General features: G+C 42.2%; 1 protein-coding gene across 2 annotated transcripts in view; it reads right to left on the reverse strand.

Moving 5' to 3' along the window:
* The window catches only part of THOC7 (THO complex subunit 7), an 85730-nt gene that overhangs the window by 27160 nt on the left and 39589 nt on the right, over positions 1 to 18981 (reverse strand). For both annotated transcript variants that reach the window (XM_078662360.1, XM_078662361.1), the window contains exons 6-7: positions 9187 to 9253; positions 9023 to 9092 (exon numbers count right to left, since the gene is read on the reverse strand). In XM_078662360.1, coding sequence (XP_078518486.1) covers positions 9023 to 9092; positions 9187 to 9253 — 137 coding nt within the window. The remainder of the gene's footprint in view (positions 1 to 9022; positions 9093 to 9186; positions 9254 to 18981) is intronic.

Here is an 18981-nt window from a genome sequence, read left to right on the forward strand (position 1 = left end):
TCACTAGTGGGCTGCAGCAGCAATTGTGCTATTCACTACAGTGACAGTGCAAATATGACTACCTTTGTAGCCTGGCTGTGCAGTTTTAAAACTGCAAATTCGACTTGTTAAAATAACCCCTCTTGATAGGGGTTATTTTAAATAATAAGTCAGCCCTTAGTAGGCCTTACTGTCCCGTAAGACAGGGTGCATTGTATTTAAAAGTAGGCTATGAAAACGTTTGATGTTGGACATGTGCTTACAGTGAAAATGCCCCATAAGTTATTTTTTACAGTAGCAAGGCTGACTGTTCCATGGGAAAGAATTGGCGTCCAAAGTTAAATTTAATAATGCTATCTCCAGCTAGGAAATACCTACAAATTCCATTCTTGAAAATGTTGAAATATTTATTACAAGGCCAATTCAATGGTTAAATAGGATTTGTACTACAAATTTTGGAAAAGGTACGTTTAGAAAGTTAAATGTTCCCTGTCAAAACCCTCTGAAGGCCCATGTGCATGATTTCCAAATGTCCCCAGGCAGCTTAATAGCTCTCTTGAGGAGGTGTGACCACTGCTCTCAGAGCAAGACAAAGGCTTGTGGGTGACTAGGTGTTTCTGTGCCAGGAACTGGACTAACTTCAAAGAGGCCTACGCTGCCACAGGCGAATGCCAGCGGACACTTAGGCAGATCCCTTCTTTGTTCCCCAGTCAGGCAGGCATTATTCTCAGTGGGAGAAGGGCTGCCCCCAGAAAAGGTTTAGAGTAAATACAGAGGAGGAGTTGCTCATTTCCCTGGCCACATCGCTGGGCTGGGGAGAGGGGCACTGTGCAATTGTTTGCTGAAGTGCACACAGTCAATTCTGCAAAAAGTGGGCAGTGCTGCCCCTGGAAACTTTTACCCAATCAGTTAGGGAGGGGCCAAGGATCGCCCCCACCCAAAGACTAATGCCAAGCTTAAATGTGGCACCCACCGTACCCTCATGAGAACACTTTCTGAACCTGTTGGGAAAACAGAGGAGGACTGGACTGGCAGTCTGTGACCTGAGAAGAGCCTAGAAAACTTGACCTGCTCTCCAGCTTGCATACCCAGGACAAAGAAATGGACTCTAAGGGTCATATGCCGGACTTCCTGTTCAAGCTTCAAGGATAGGACATGCTACAAAAGAACTTTTCTGCAACTGCGCAGCATCAACTGGATCTGTCCTGGATCCTGCTGCTGGCTTCTGCTGGAGTGAGTATTGACCCCTCAAGTATTCCCCCCAAGGTCCTGCACCCTTGACTGGTGCTAAAGTTGATTTCCTCTCATCTCCTGAACCCTGGGACTTAGTGACAATTCGGCACCCAAGACCTCTGGGGGACTGGGACTAACTTGCTACGCCACTGCGAAGGTGGCCAATGATTCAGGTTGGTCTCGCTCACAGCTTTTCAGGGGTAGCCAATCAGAATCAACAGGCCCTCACAGAGAAGGTATCTGGTCTCATGGAGCCCTCTCTAGATACAATTGCATGAGAAAAAACCTAGGCAACCAATTATTTACTTCACAATATGTGGTATACATATATAAATATGAAGGACAAGTAACTCAATGTAAAAAAGCAAGCATACTTTATCACAATTAGAATCTAAAATTAATAAAAACTGTGCACGGTGTGGTTCAAAACTACAAGAGGAAAATGTATGTTTCTTACCTTTCAGTCATAAAGGCAGTCATACCATAATAAGCCTCTGTATATAGATATCAATCACTATCATATGTGTAATCTGAGACATCAACCGCATGCTTCATTTCATTATTTACAGATAATGTTACATTAAGCATGTCAAAGGTTACAGTCCGCAGCCTTGCTGGAAGAATAAGAGTTCCAAAAAGTGACTAAGTCCAACGGTAGAAATCCAGACAGTGCGATTGTGCCAAAAGTATCCAGCCTGGGAGGGTCCTATCACTGGTGAGATTCAAATTTCTCCTGCTTGGAGCTTTCCCGACAAGTCAATGGCTTCACCAAGGCCTCGTCCAGCAGCAATTCGACATCGTGGAGCCCTCTTTGGCCACAGCCTGCTAGCTTGCCCACCTCAGGATTTTTGACTTCCATTTCATAGACTAAATCTGAAGGTAAAACTTCCAACCGGGTCAAACCTGGTCTCTGTATCAGACGTGTGCTCCATTGCGGTTGTCCTTAACTTGTGCCTAGGTATTGCTCTAGGACGAACAGTAGACCACGGTGCGGCTCAAGGCTTTTGCCATTGTTTTGAACCATAAACTTTTAAAAATCATATCTCTGGTTTCCCTCATTGAATTTTGCTGTTTTGGGGTCATTGTATTTATTAAATTATTCTCTATTTTTCTAAATTGGCTTGGGATTTTTCTTGTGTTGATGTAGGACCGAATACTGTTTTGGTACTAAGTTAAGCTTGTCAGCTTTCTGACATAGTTAGGGGGTTGATCACAGGTTCAGGCCTCTGCAGGTCTAGCGAGTTCAACAATTTACTCAATCTAACTAATGCGCTTGCCTCATAAACTCTTCTAATTGTCTGATCCGAGGTAACTATTTTATTTCACTGAGTCACAATTTTCTTCGTTAACGCATACAAGAGGACTTTCAAATACAAGAGTCCAGCCTGTCTGCTGTACAAAAACTTTAATTGAGAAAACATTGCTCCATTTTTAACAAACATCTAGTCTCTATATAGGGTACACCTGACCCCAGAATAGCCTCTTAGTTCACTAACAGCATTGTCATCATGGGGGAGGAGGGAGGAGCTTAACCAACCACAGGGACTCTCCCACCAGCTACATGAACATCTAATGTTCATGATACGCATAATAGCCAACATCTCCATGGCAGTATACTTGTATACAGATCACCAGGACCCTGCACCAGTTTCGTCAGAGGCATCATAGACTTAATAGTACTCCTATCAACTCCAGCACCTTCATCCTCCTCAGAAACGTTAACTTTCACCTAAAAGACTTCACCAACCCAAACTCTATGGCCCTTCTACAAAACCTTGGACTCACACAGCATGTCACCAAATCCACTCGCATTCTGACCTATTGGACCAGATTATTTTCTTAATCAGCAACATTACAGTTGACAAGCTAGCAACTGTGACCTGGACAGACCATGCCCTCTTCAGTTTCAGAAAACCCATTCTGCACCACCACAGAGATACCACCACTGGATCTGCCCACTGCAGCTGGAAAAGAATCTCAGAAGAGGGCTGAAGTTCCTCACTACCCAAGCACCAGCACAAGGACACCAGCAACTTGCCGAAAGGCATCAAGAACTGCAATAGCTGAATCACCACATGCGCCGACCTCCTGGCACCCTTCAAGCAAATTCCAATGGCAATAGCCCAACCATAGGCCAGCTGATACATAGAGGAAGTCAGGCTGATGAAACGCCACTGCAAACAACTGAAGAGCAAATGGAGAACATGCCACCAGCAGATACAGAACACCAATTGCACAGCTCTTACAGATCGCATCAACGCCAGCACTAACAGCATCACAGAAATCTTCGCCATATTCATAGATTTCACTGCGCCTTCTGCTAACTTGAGCAGCACCCCCCCTCACAAGAACTTTGAAACAAGCTTATGGAATTCTTCTTTAACAAAACCATCTCTATATACAGCAACTTAAACTCTCAACAGCACTGTGTAATTCAACTACCCATCACGGAAAATGAACAAACTCTAACCTTGTGATCTCTCATCACCACCGACTAAATTGCTGCTACCATGAAGACAATCCACTTGGGGGCTTCATCTTTAACTTGCCCCCACCATGCCTTCACCAATAGACGCCTACCGATCAGTGCAGCACTAACAAGCATCCTCAATGCCTCTATCAACTTAGCCACATTCCTGGACACCTAGAAACATGTCATCATCATGCCCCTGCTAAAGAAAACATCCACTGACCCAGCCATGCTTTCCATCTCCCTCCTACCATACATAGCAACGATCTTAGGTAAGCTAATCAACTGACGCCTCATCGATCATTTCAGCAACTACCAGCTCTTCGACTCCAAGCAGTCCGGATTCAGGGCCAACCACAGTACAGAAAAAGCACTCATCGCCACCACAGGCAACATCCACATGATCTTTGACAGGGGACACAGCAGCTGTCATTCTCCTGAACCTCTCTGGAGCATTTGGCATGGTTTTCTCACCCCATCCTCATCAGGTGCCTGCATGGGATTGACATCCAAGGACCAGCTGATTGTTAGATCTGGTATTTCTTAATGGATACGATAAAAGCTGTCAGTCGGTACCTTCATCCTTGGAAGCCCGTAAACTCCTTTGCGGAGTGCCTCAAGGTATATCGCTCAACTCCATCATCTTAAATGCATACATAATGCCTCTGGCCAACGTCATCCACACACATCAAAATCCTCTCCTATGGCAACAACACACAACTCATACTGTCAGACAAGACCCCCACACAAGAAACAAGTTCACTGCCTGCATTACTTAAGTCGCTAACTAGATGAAAGCTAACAGTCTCAAGCTGAACTCCGTCAATATAGAAGAGGTGATCTTCGGCAAGAACACCTCACGCTGGGATTCCGAAATGGTGGGCAGCCGAACTCAGACCACATCTAGAACCCATGCCAGGAACCTCGGAATAATCATCCACAGCAAACTGGACAAGACAACGCAAGGCAATGCAGTCCACACCTTAAGATGTTTAGGAAGATCTTCAAATACCTACAAAGCAACACTAGAAAAACTGTTACGCCCTAGTCACCTGAAAGTTGGACTACAAAAACACCATCGGTGGCAGCAGCACCAGGCAACTCACTAGAAGACTACAAACCATCCAGGACTTAGCAGTTAGTCTCATCCTCAACCTCCAACACAGAACTCACATCACACCACACCTCAGGGAACTACACTAGCTCCGGACACAAATGCGCTCAATACAAACTCATCACACACACATTCAAAGCACTACACAACTCAGACCCAACCTACCTGAACATTTGCATCTCCTTCCATTAACCAGTTAGACACCACCTCTCAGCAGGATTACTTGCGCACATCCCACGCATACACAGCGCCGGCACAGGATGACGGGGAATCTCCTACATCACTTCTAAAGAATGGAAAGGCCTCGCACGTAAGAGCCTCCTCCTCTATTCTTAATTTGAGGTAGCATCTGAAGACCTGACTTTTCAAATAACCAACCTATAATAGGTAGGGATAGGCACACACACCTGCTCAGGGCCAAGAAACCTTTGAGGGTGATAGTGTGCTTTACAAATACACATAACAGTGTTTCTCCCTGCAAGCCATGCATGGTTTCCAGTACCACCAAAGGTACATCATGCAGGGTCAATTCATGACAAAAAATGGTCATCTATGATATATTGTGGACATTCTTGGTCACGTTGTAGCATACTGGCAGCCAAATGGGAGCATGGCTGACCTACGTTTGGCCATGCTTCACATAATGATGGCTGACCTTGCACAATAATGGTCACGAACAGTATAGTGAGACATCCTGAACATTAAGATATCCAGCCTTGAAATAATGGTGCAAGAATAATGCTGGGCATTACTGACATATCGTATGCACCTTTGGCATTACAGTGATGGCATGTGATTGCAAAGCATGGTAATTTGAAGCCCAACCTGTCCATGTGATGTATTTGTCCATCTGCGTAATTCATGAAACAACAAGCTGATGTTTGGGGACTGTATTTTTTAACTACATACGAAAACTGGTATTTTGAAAGCAAAAAGTTTGTTTCTTCAGTTTCTTTCACTATAAATGTGTCTTTGTGAAATTAAATGTGTTACTGACAATCCTGCATGGGTTGGTAACTAGTGTAATGTTAACTGATCTGATGATTATTGTGCCGTGATTTTTAGTACCTCTGGGGGATTTTCCTACAGCAGAAGTAGCTCTTGGTATAGAAAAGGTTGGAGACTTCAGTTTTAGATTAACCATGTGAACTGAAGTGAAATAATTTGACTACATCTATTTCAAAACGGCTTTTAGTTCTACAGTGGAAGGGAGATCTAAGATATTGCTAGGCAGTGGATTTAACAAAGAAAGGAAGCGTGTCACCATCCTCAGGACTCCACGGGTTGAGTGTTTGTTCTACTTTCAGTTAATGCTCAAGTCGGACTCTAGCAGTTCATATTAACTATAAACTGTAGTTCATCAACCTTTATAACCTGAGTGTTGATGACAAATTCTTACAAGTCTTCTAGTTTAATGTCCATAATCAAACATCTTATGCTCTACTCTATGGTCTATGAAACTAATAGGGCAGAATCCTGTGACACACTACTCCCCATTTACCTTCCTATCAACTTTCAGTGTATATTTGACCGATCTTTTGTCCATAATTCCTGTCCGTCAATTAACCCTTTGTCCAGAATTTTACAATGTGCGTCTTATTCAGAATTTAACTTCATGCCAGGTGGTCACCCTAAAAGGGCAGTATTTTATTGGAGAAAGGTGGCAGCCCTAGCTGTCAAGGTGCTGTGAAAGGTTGAGAGATGGGTATAGAACTAGAACTAGAGAGACATAGGTACAGCACACTAACTTGCTATAAAGTTAAAAAAGGGGGGGTTTAGTCACTGAATATCCTGGAGGGTGTTCATTCATTATTAAAAAGTACATTCTGTGCACAATGCTAGCTAAGCACCTCCTTCTACATCGTCCATCACAATTGACACATTTAAAGAACAAATGCCCTTCAACATGAACTGCAGCCACCTCTCCCGTTCCTCTTGCACTCTCTGCTGCGTCACCCTACCAGCACACAGTAGCCCGTAGGTCTCTTGGCACTGAATAACATATGTTTATTGTTAGCCAACTCAATGGTACTCATTTTATCGACCTCAGATGGATGAAAGGCTGAGTGGACATGCCAGGATTTGAACCAGTGACCATGAGGTCGAACACAGGTCCCTGCAGTGGATGCATTAGTCCACTGAGCCACCAGACCCGGCTTCTTACTCGGCCCCAGAGGACCAGCTGTAGATGCGCTCACCTGAGGGGTGGCCAGCCGTGCAGTAGGCAGGGCATAAGGGGGGCAGGGTGGGGTTGCCATAAAGCAAAAACAATGAGGGGGGCGAGGGGGGAGGTGAATGAGGGAGGACGGTAGTTCAAGGACAAGGGAACAGCATAAAGCGGCAATAATATTTATCTAAGGGGAAAAATATTTTAAGGAAGGATTCAAGGGGCGGGCGGATATCAACTAACCAAGCAGCGTTCCTTTACAAGCAGATTGCCTACTGAGAGGTGGGTGATGCAAGCTGCCAATATTTTGTTTTCCTTAAGTGTGACGTTTCCATGTGTTTTCTCTTCCTTGTTTTTTTTGGTTTAATTTTTGTTTACAACCATCACAAATCTAGATGGCAGAGACTACAGTGTCCTGCAGGAACATGTTCAAGTGTGAGATATCTATTTGAATTGAGGTAACTGTAAATTCTTCTTTTTTGTAAACTGCTTGCATGCAGTGGTAACGGCTCCTTTGTAGAGTGCTCAGACACCTCGTTAGGGTATGCACATGGTATATAAAATAAAACCTAAGTAAATAATATTTTATTCAGAACCCAAAAGAGCAAACATATTATTAAGGCTAGGAAGACACATCTTTGCACTGTGTAAGCATATTAAACTACACAAAATCAGGCATACAAAATTAAAATCAAATCATGAAAACAGTTCTCATTTTCAACCTGATGTATGCCAATAAAAACATGAATTCTTCTGTCCCACCTCTATTCCAAATATTTTCACTTTTCTTCTTTTCCCCTTTGAATGTTTGCATTCCCTCCAATTTCAGAGAAGTCCTTTATCCTACCTTTCTCCCGAGACTGCTCCTCTGAGTCACTATTTTCTCAACTTGCTGCGAGTCCTGTGGTGCTCTACTCATAGCCATTCTTGCTTTGTCTGCCCCCTAGCAATTCTCACTTCACCACCATCTACAGCACAAATACTTTAATATGCTGCTACATTAGAATGGACTGCATTCTCTGCTTAGCTTTCCAAAATTGGCAATCGTTTAGCCACTACGCATAAACTCCATGCCATGGATAATATAATCCTAGTACCATAATCACCTCCTTCTACTCATTGTATAATGGGTTTACTGCTAATCCTTTTTCCCCACTGATAGGTTTATACAGAGATTTCCTGAACGCATGCCTCTCCCACCTTTCCCATTTTATGCTTTCCTGTGTCTTGCCGGAGTCTTCCAACTGAGGGTCTTCCCTTATATGGTTGCACTAACCACACTACTAACTCAGACTGGTGGGTATATCACCAACAATCTCACGCTCCAAACAAAATACTGAACTGATAGTATTTCTGAACAACCTAAACATCTGAACCATCTTTACACTTCAACACAGCGTGGCACTCTGTCTAACTACAAGATACCCTAACCTAAACACTTCTGCAGCTTACCTTCTATAACCTGAAGATAGATGCCTTTGTCCTAATATAATTTAGTTATGCCCCATCCACTCCGCACACCTTAAATCCCTTAAAATGTTTGGGACTGACTGGCCTGTCTGTTGCATGTATCTTCTAACTGATGCCTAGAATACAGTTGGCGGCTGTTGTATTTAGTGTCTGGTCCAAGCTATATGCAATTGGAGAAAGTTACATGCATATGTATACCATTTACTCAGTAATAGTCTACTGAGGAACTGTAAATGTTCAACCATTGTGAAGCTTTGAGGAAAGTGCACACCGCTGAAGCTTTAAAGACAGTGTACACTGATTCTCTCTCAGATGCCAGAACACAAAGCATGAGTCTGGTCAGCTGGACACCTCAGGTTTCCTCGCTCAAATATGGTGCGCTTTTCTACATTTTTCTTGTAATTCTACTAGATACATTTTCTATAATGTTAAGCCTTGTATGTACATAGTTGGAAACATACCCTACTTACTAGTAAACAGAACAATGTTAAATGCTTTACATGGTGTTTCCCATTGCCAAGAAACATATGGTGATCAGGCACTTTATATATTCTATTAACAAAACATGCTATGTTGACAAACTACCTACTTTCCAAAGTCTGTTGAAGTTCATGTATGGTGCTTAGAAGGACATGGAACTGCTTGCGTCTCAACTCCAACTAAGATAAGAAGAACATGCAAAGTCAATACATTTAATATTGTGATTACAGTATTAATACAAAGAAAACTGCTCCAAAAAGATGATAATCATACCTTATCTTCAACGCTATCTTTGATGTGAGAAAGGTGCTGCAGCTCTTTTTCCAAGGCATCAAGTTGCCTACACGAAGTGAAAAGAGTGGATTATTAGCTTAACTATCTATAGCAGTGTTGTTGTATGCATTTTAAACATAGCTTCCTATGATTTAAGCAAGTTCTTTGATATGTAAAGATCAATACAACTTCAAAAGATCACAGCAACAATTAAGAAAGCTCCTTAGAAATGCCCCAATTTTCCTAAACAGTCAAGTTTTGCTGTAATGTCCTAACTGGAATCAATCTATTTTCTGTGTAAACAAACTAAAAGTATAAAATGAAAAGAAACATGACCCACGTCTACTACTTTGACCGCTCCATAATGCATTACTCCTACTTCAAAGGCTTGATCCATGGGATTCAGCTCTTAAAAATAACAAATAGCCAGAAAGGATGAACACACCTCTAATACATTCTTAACTCTGTGGGTAAAAAGAAAAAATTGTGCACAGCTATTGTGTGCCATCATGTTTTTAAAGGCACCAGTAGACAGTTTTCAATATTTTAAATGATCATAAAACCGAAAGCCCATACATTATACCTTTTGTAAACATTTACTCATGAACAAATGATCATGATTTGTTACTCCCAAATAAACAGACAGTTCAAAGAATTTTCCAAATGACATCATATTCGCAAGTTTTAGTCCAAATGCACTAATCTTCATAAAATAATTGACAACATAAATAGCCTTTACACAATTGATATGTTCTGCATACTACCGCTTTCTCGAGGCAGCAAACAGCCAAAACACTAATCATTATTCAAATCTGTCAGATAGAGAGATTCAATGTGGATCAAGAAACTAGTCACAGTTAGATGGGGCCTTACTACAGAGAAGGAACGAAATACACTACTAGGATTAGTGTGAAGGGGATGGTTAGTAGCTTTGGACTCTTACTTGCTTCTGTGAAGTTTGTATCACCTTGGTTTAACATGATACATGACTAGCCGCAGCTGAATTCAATATACAGCCTAGAACTGTTGGATAGATTTAGGACTAAAACAGCAGGCATTTACCCATCTATGTAGCTAGGATATGAAACAACCTCCATGTATTTATTAGGACAGCACTAGCGCTGCACCGATATAGGAAAAAGTTGAAGACACCTCAATAATTGCACTACATCACAATGCATTAATAAAAAACAAGACAACTACTACAACCAAAAGTTAAAAAGTCAAAAACACAACACAATAAAAATCCCAAAACAAAGTCCTGAAAATATAGAAGTTCTTTTTAAAAAAGACATTTGTTTTTAGCATTTTAAAGCAGAAAATGCCAAGAAAAAGTAAAGTGTCAATAAAAAGTACTGTACTGTATGCAGTTGACAAGGATCTAGGTGTAATTTCAGGAAGGCTGCAATAGATCAGAGAACGAATACAACAAGCGAGTCACCTTGATTAAATATTTTACTTTCTCGCAAAAACTCTAAAATGATATTCTAAATCCTCTAGAGGGGCAATGTTGCTGGAGTATCCAGGGAAGTCCTCTCCAAGCTGGATAGCCATTTGGACAAGGTTTAGCTGAAGCCGTTGGTTTTAGTAGAAAAAGCTCTGACTGGTAACACTGAAATTTCACCCCTGCCAAAGTCCTTTTGGATACTTTTCTTTCATGGCACATTCCAGCATTGTCCCTAAAGATGTAGTCTCTTTCTTGGAGCTCAAACTTCTCCACCGGAGTAAGCCTGGAGGCTGCATCCATCTAAGTCTTATTGAGATCGAGCACCTTTGCCACGCGGTTCCGCTAAAGTTCCGGGGTCTTGGAAGTCCAAAGATTCTCAAGGAACTAACTTTTCAAACTTTCCAGAGCAGTCTCAGGGACAGCACTTATGAGCCAGCATTTACCCCAGCACAGGCCACCTGCAGCGGGTCTAGGTTCAGCTGTCACTGGTCAACAGGAGACTTAGGAAAAGCAGCTTATTGCGTCTCTGTAAACACACAGGTGGTCAGCTAACTGACACTTGGAGTTCATTTCTCAGTCCCAGGGCAAGTGGGAACAGCTCTAGCCCCTCCAGTTTACACCCAGTTCTCTCGACAGAGTTTCCAGTCCTCTTCTGACAGGTCCAGGAATTGTTCTGAAGAGTTGGGGTAAGGTGTCACTTTTGTCAGATTCACTAACCAGTGGGTGGGGGAGACTCCTGGACACTACAAGATGGTAGAACCTTTCTGCAGTTAGAGGTGGCTTAGATCCCGGCCTTAGGCATCTATAGAAATTAGCAGTCTCCTCCTCAAAGATAGCAAACAGGTTCTGGGAGCAGCTCCCCCTCCTACTAGGTATCAACCTTGCTACACGGTACCCTGGGATCAAAGGGCTTCTTTTCCCTGGTCCCCTTTCCACTTAACTTTCAATGGGCTGGCCTTATCCTGGTCCATTTCAGGGTATTGAAGGTCCTGAACTGCCATTCCTGCACAAAGAGAAGTCATATACCTCACACAGAGGTCTTCCTGACAACAGGCCTAAGACATTGTTTCTCCTCTGAGAGCACTTTTCTCCTCATTAAGGAGAAAGCACCAACAGGGGTTAGCTGCTGGCAGGCTAATGCTAATTAGTTTTAAAAGCTTCAGGTAAGCAAAGAATAACCTTTCAAGTTACTTTTCCTATATATTTAACAAAACTCAAACTCACCTCGGAATTTGACTTTAAAAAATATATAAAAACAGTAATTGAATCATTTCTGTAGCTTATCCCTAACCAAAGTTAACAAAACAGTATTTTACTTGCACTTCGGTTTTTCTCATTGGAGTAGCTATATGGCCCAATACAATCAAACCAGTATTTGAGGGCTAGTGCCTGTAGGAACTTGCCAACATAAGACTCTTACAAGTTCCATTTTGAAAGACTATACACCCTAAATGTGGGCTTCAAGGCCTGCTAAGGGATGACTTAAAGATTAAAAAATATGTTTTATGACACCTCAAAAAACTGAAATGACTGTTGATTCCTATGGATGTCAATTTCACATGTTAAATAAAGTATTTAAATATATGGTTGCCTCCTACCAAAGAGGATGTTATGACAGGGTTCCCTGCAAGTTGGAAAGCTGCAGCAGTCAGACTGTGTGTGCTGGTCTAAAGCCAAATTGTTCCTAGTCAGCATAGTGTCTGGCACAGTAGGTGCTGCTGTTCAAATGTGACATTTACTTTACATGCCATTGATGTTGTTTCCTGCACAATATAAAATGGCCTTACTAGAAAGTTATAGTTGCCAACTGGGAATTACCCAAATTTACCATGTTTCGGGGTCAAAGAATAAACACGGAGAACTGGACAGCTCTGCTCATGTCTGAAGATTTTTAAAAACAGAAAAATACAGCAGTACCAGTCAGCACGAAAAGGGGGTGACCATTCAAAAAGAGGGATTTTCTCACACATACATACCAATATCCTTATTGCTCATTTTTGCCAGTTATTTATTGAGTAGGATTTCTTTGTTAACAGTTATATCGCTAACTGAGACCAACACATCCTACACCAACAGCAGGCTCAAGCTATGAATCCACATGGCTAGAACCTCCAGGAGTATGAAATGTTTAGTATGCAGTACTGCTGTGAGCACAGCCGGAAAAATCCTACATGACTTAAAAAGGCAGACTGATTGGAACAAGACACAATCAAGCCACCTGAACTATATTGCAATGTAACAGTGTCTGGGCTAGCCATCTAGAAAGCACATGTAGGCAAATCAATTAATGGAGTTGTCAGAGTCAAGACCAGGAACCCCTAAGACCCATGTCCTTTGTTGCTCAAGTACATGGTGTTACCCTCAGTCAAGTGAAGACCTGAATGAGCTAAAGTGAGTGTCAAAGAAGTATGCAAGAAGGTATTCTGTACTATTCCTATGGCAAAAAGCTGTGGGGGATCCTCAATTACTTAGTGCATCTCCATTTACTTGAAATTCAATGCATGTCTTTACAAAAAAACAGGAAATTATGCTGCATAAATTATCATGATGGCCAACGTGAAACTACAGAAAGTAATGTTCCAAGAAAGCCGAACATTGTTTTCTATACTTCCGAGCTGTCTACCACATTTTCATCCTAACATAACTCAACAGCTATCTTGGAAATACAGAAAATACCATTCCAGGATGACCGTCCACCGATATTTGTTTTGACAATACTTGTGCTACATTGGCAAAGCCAATGCAGGCAACCAACATGCATTGGCAAAGCAAGATTCACTGGCTCCATCTCCCATCGCAGATTTTTTCAATCCAAGTTTAGCACCTCAGGGCTAAGTCCTGGTAGAGACCTTCTCATCAACAGGCTAGTCACTGATCACATGCACTACAGTCGCAGCTTTCTCCAGAAGCCAGCTTGTATTTTGGTGTGCACTTGCAGTTTTCGCTAGGACTAAGTTCTGCGCTTGCATCAACAATAAACAAGCATTCGTAGACTCACTCAACAGATGCTTTTCTGGATACCCAGGGATGTAGTTCATTTACATTTCACTCCCATAACGTGTTGATCCTATTTCAACCCCAAATCAAGGCAAAGTGATTGTCAGTGTTATGCTCTTCCAAGTCGACTCGACACTACACCTGCAACTTTGGCTATTTAGTGTACCAGTATAAAATCCTCCTTGCGAGAAATGGCATCAACAGCTCATTCTACGTGGGTACTATAATCAAAGCAGTAAAGCAAGTAGTGCCAATACCTCCCTAGAAATAAAACGAGTCCTCAATAATAACTAAACCTAACTTTTCTAGTAAACTACATGACCACTGCAGACCTTCAATAGATCTCAAAGATACCGTAAAAAGATCTAGTCTAACAGATACATCTATTCTTAGAGATGAAAGTAGCCCACAAGAACTCCCAGAAAAATCCCTCACAGTCGACATTATACAGCACAAGGCCTTCTTGACGGACATATTCAGCACAGCAGAAAATGCAATCCAGAAGGTTAAGACAACTGTGTGACTAACTTGCAGCTCACCATCCCGTCATCTGATTAGAAAGCTGAAGAAACTGACACTTTACCATTGAATCCATATTACATCGCATTAATCCAGATACATAAATTCTCTGCCACCCTCATCTCATTCAATGAGGACCTTAAAATATTACTTTCCCACCTGATAGGCAAGTCAAGACCAGGCAAGAACAACATACATTAAAAATAATTTTGTGGCAAACAAAGGCACTAGGAATTGCTTAGAGCAGTGGTTCTTAACCTTTTGAATCCTGTAGCCCCCCACTTAATCAATTCTGGAACCCGGGGACCCCCACAGAGTCCTTACTGGAAGTCAGGGACCCCAGCCTAAACAATGATTATTATTTTAACCTCAAAACAATACACAACAAATAAAGAAATAAGCATTCATTAAACATATAGACAAATACTAAAACATTTTATTTAATTCACAAAAATATATATTTGTTAAATCAACATTTTAGTAGGCAAGTTGGAGATTTTCTAAATTCAACTTTAGGCCATTCATCGTTTAAACTATATTCAGTTTTTACTTCTGTTGCACATAACACATTTTGTGTACTCTGGAAAAATGAGGTTCTAAATGAGTTTAAACAGAAATAATAAGGTACATTTTGAAGTAATACAGTATTTGCCTTAAGAAAACCTGCAGACTGATGTAAAAAGTATTGCAGATTGCACACTTCTTATAGAGGTAGTTACTCAAATGTATACTGAGTGGTGCTTCACGTGATTCTGTCCAAATGCTGGAATGCCATTTATAGTGTTTTCTCCTGAGATGGCGTTTAAGAACTGTACTATCAGATGAAAAACCAATCATGTACATCTAATGTGGCAACTGCAGAAGGCCCACAACAAACTGCACGTAGTATACCAACTAAAGCATATTTGCAACTACTGACAGTAGACATGGGAGCAGCAAAAGGAAAGGATCAACGCCGTAGATTTAATAATACATAAAAACAGAATTAAGTTGAACTAAAAATGACTTTTCAAATGGGAAGCTTGGGTAAGAATAATGTACTACCTGATACAAAGTAACACCAAATAATTATTTAAACCTTGGTGCAAAGTCATCCTTATGCCCTGGGCGAACCCATTTTTTGCTGACTGGCACTGGTGGTAACTGACTTAGACTGTCCCTGGGCTCTGCCTAACTAGGCCCAGGGCCTGTACTATGCTGAAAACACTTGGAATACAGTGAAAACACTTATATACACTAGGGTGCACTATGGGTTAGGGAACCCCTATGATTGGCATGACCTCCCCTCTATGACCCTGGTACATAATAGGACATGGGGACTAAAACTACCTTTAAATTCCTAGTACATACTAGGGCAAAGTGGTTTAGAGGCAAGCAGCACTTTCTGCACTTGCATGTGTTCATTGCTGAAGCCTGAGGTCAGTTTAAAAGCAGCCCTGTGTTGCAGAACTGCCTTTAACATATAAATTGTGCCCAAACTCGACTCTGGTGTTTGGGGCACTTACATGATAATAAACTACAATATGTTGGCATATTAGGTACCCCTAGGGTCTCTCCTAGGTGTCAACAAAGCAAACACAAGGAGATGAAGCACAGAGAGCTGAAACTTTTCGGACACTCACCCCGTCACAGATCTGAGTTGAATTCATCATCGTTCTTTAGCTCACTTTGCCACCCCAGTTCACACCACGTCATATGCAAATCAGTCTTGACCCAGTTCCTCAAGACGATTCACATATGGCTGGTTTTAAACTGGAATGGCATGGGGAGCAAAAAACATTGGATTTAGGCCCAGAACTCTGTACTGAGGTAAATGTATGACATTGTTCAGCATTTTGGCCACCAATTATTCTTTTTGCATTTGTCACCCCGTGAGGGATGGGTATGCTCAGACGTGGATACCGTGCTCTCTCCATGCCAATGGAGTCAAACTAGCCTGGCTGATGAGGGGTGAAACCCAGACACCGGTCCCAGGATGCTTGTTTCCAGTCCAGGGAGGACCTGGGCTTGAAGTTCAGGCTGGACTGTTCCCATAGGGAGTAGGGTCAATTTGCATATGGCTGGGTTCAAATGGCACTGGAATGGCATGGGAGCCAAACGATTATGGATTTAGGCCCAGATATATGTACTGGGGTGTATGCACGGCATTGTTCTGCATTCTGTCCACTAATTAGTCTTTATGCATTTATCTTGCCTATGTGATCAGTGGTGGTGGTGGAGGTCAGGAGAGGTACTTAGAAAGGGGACCCTTACAAAATAGGTTTTATATGCCCTGGGGGCTAGTGAAATTGAACATTTCACTTCCCTCATTGTAATAAAGTGCTTCCCAAACTCGACTTTTGTGCTAGGAGCACTGGAGTGAGGATCTGCAATATTTTTACATATTCAGAACCTCTAAAGTCTCCCGTAAGTGTTCCAGGGGTGGGGGGGTCCTGCAGATATAGGCGTGCCCTTATAAAAGATGTTTTATAAGCCCTGGTGTTGGAGAAACTGTCCAGTTCATTTTCCCCTTTGCAGATCCCCAGGACCATAGGCTAACATGGCAATTAGTTATTAATGAATAACTCCCACCAGGAAACACAGAAAAATATAATTCAAGGATTTAGTAGAATGGTATTTATAATTCCAACAATATGTTATTGTTGAATTTATCCTGAAATTCACAGACCAGAAGTTATAAGCCTTTCTTGTCTGCAAGCCAAAATTCAGCCTTCCAGTGATCTGCCCTGATTGGTCAAAGTTAAGTGGATTAGACAGGCTGCTTTGATGAAGTGATAAATGACACCTGGGGTGAAGAGTCATTCTGGGAGGAGACGGTTCGGCTGCATAGGAATGCCAGAACAAGGGGGAGGGATCGTAAATAATGATTTTCAAAGGAAGGCGGGAACAGGCAAAAGAAGCCAGTTTCATTTACACCCCTACCCTCTGAACCCAGTCAGAAGGCAGGCTTAAGGAAGGAATGTACAGATGCCATGGGGAGGCAATCTATGGAGATGAGCATGGTTGGTTTCGTCAGCTCTTGCCTCTCTGCTGAGACTTCAGCCATATTGAATTTTGGAGAAATGGCGCTATCTGGGAGACCATTGTACCACACTTTGTAGGAAATGGTCATGCTCTGGGGTGCTGCCCTGCACCTCATTGGACAGAAATGCCCTCCTGCGTGACCCCAGAGAACACTGAATATGTATCTCAGAGGGGCAATGTCTCAGATCTGCTGCTTGAAAAATAGGAAAGAAGAAGGGTCCATACTGGATGTTTGATTTGCCTCAACCAGGCCCTGCACTCTGGAAGACTGCGCCTGTTGCACAATCTGGAACTACAGCACTGTGGAACTAAATTGCTTCTTGAATACTAAAAGGTGGACTCCCTGCAGGCTACAGGTAAACAGAGTTCACCCGGATCACCACCACCAAGAATCCCTAACCTGGAGTGCTACTAGTGGATTTGTAAGGGTTTTGTCTAAGTGAATTGTGAGAATTGAAGGCCCAAACTTTCAAGGACCATCTTGTAGTTTCCAGACCCTTGGAGTAAGTTTTGGACGTTTTGGGGCCCTCAAGGAAACTTCAGAAAGAATTTCCTGACGTTTTGAGAATTTAAAAAAAAGCTCTATATGTGGACCGACTCGACCTGGCCAGCCAAGCTGGCGACCCTCAACCGTGAGCCAGCCTGCCCTCCAGGTTCGTCCCGCTGAAAACATCCGGAGGTCCAACTTCCAGAGTTTCACAGGGAGCTGGTCAAAACCCAAGCCAGCGAATCCTCACCGAAACTGGCCTGGTGAAGAGCATCTAGGGACACCAGTAGAAAAAGCTCTGTAAAGGTTTCTACGTCCAAACATAGAAAAGATGACCGGGACCAACTGCAAGTCAAGGCGCCCACCTTCAACTGCAAGCCAGCCTGGATCTCTGGTACGTCTCGCTGTAAAGCTCCGGAGGTCTGACTTCCTTAGGTTTGACCTGGACCTCACCGAATCCAAACTGGCTGAGAGCTTCAAAGGACCCTGGGAAGAAAAGCTCCAGAAAAGTTTCTAAGTCAGAAGGTAAAAACTTTGACTGAGGCCTACCGCAAGGGATAGCCACACATGACTCCATCGCGGTCGGCCTGAAATGTTGGCTTTGTCCTGGTCTAGCGCGACCAGGTGTCCCAAAAGGCACTATAGGTTTCTATGTACTATATAGTGTTAAATTTCCGGTTCCCTACATTAGATGTTTTTAGTTTTGGTATAATTTTAAAGATGAAAATATTTCCTATCTTTATCAATTGGTGTTTATTGCATTTTGTGTTTTAATTATTTACTGAATTGGTGTTTTTAAATGCTCTACATACCGTTCTCTGAAGTTCCGCCTGCCTGCTAACAGCCAAGCTACCAAGGGTTGAGAGTGGGAATAATTGTCTGAGACCTACTCTGAGCACTAGACTTTGTTAGTTGCCTTGTTGCCAGTGGTAGATATATATTTACCACTACTAATAATCAACTTTCCGACAAATCCACTTATACAAGATGCCCACAAAGCAATGCCCTAACAACAGTTTTTATCCTGCTTTGACAAGCAAAACGCCAAGACAAATCATCATAGAAAAAGTTCCTTAACTGATAGTAGGTAGGTTAATAGGCAACTTTAAAAGAATTAAGGTCTGTGGCGGATAGCAGCATCCTGACTAAACAAGCCCACTGAGGGTCAGATTTAGGAAGTCACTGTACAATTTTTATTAGAAAATGATGCTTAATTACTGTACACGTATGAGAACATGGAACAGTAACATGCTTAATGACATGCGAAAAAAAACTTGGCCCATCAAAACACAAACCTGCATTCACAGACAACACAAGAGCA

This window comes from Lissotriton helveticus, chromosome 9, assembly GCF_964261635.1.
Source record: "Lissotriton helveticus chromosome 9, aLisHel1.1, whole genome shotgun sequence".
Lineage (NCBI taxonomy): Eukaryota > Metazoa > Chordata > Amphibia > Caudata > Salamandridae > Lissotriton > Lissotriton helveticus.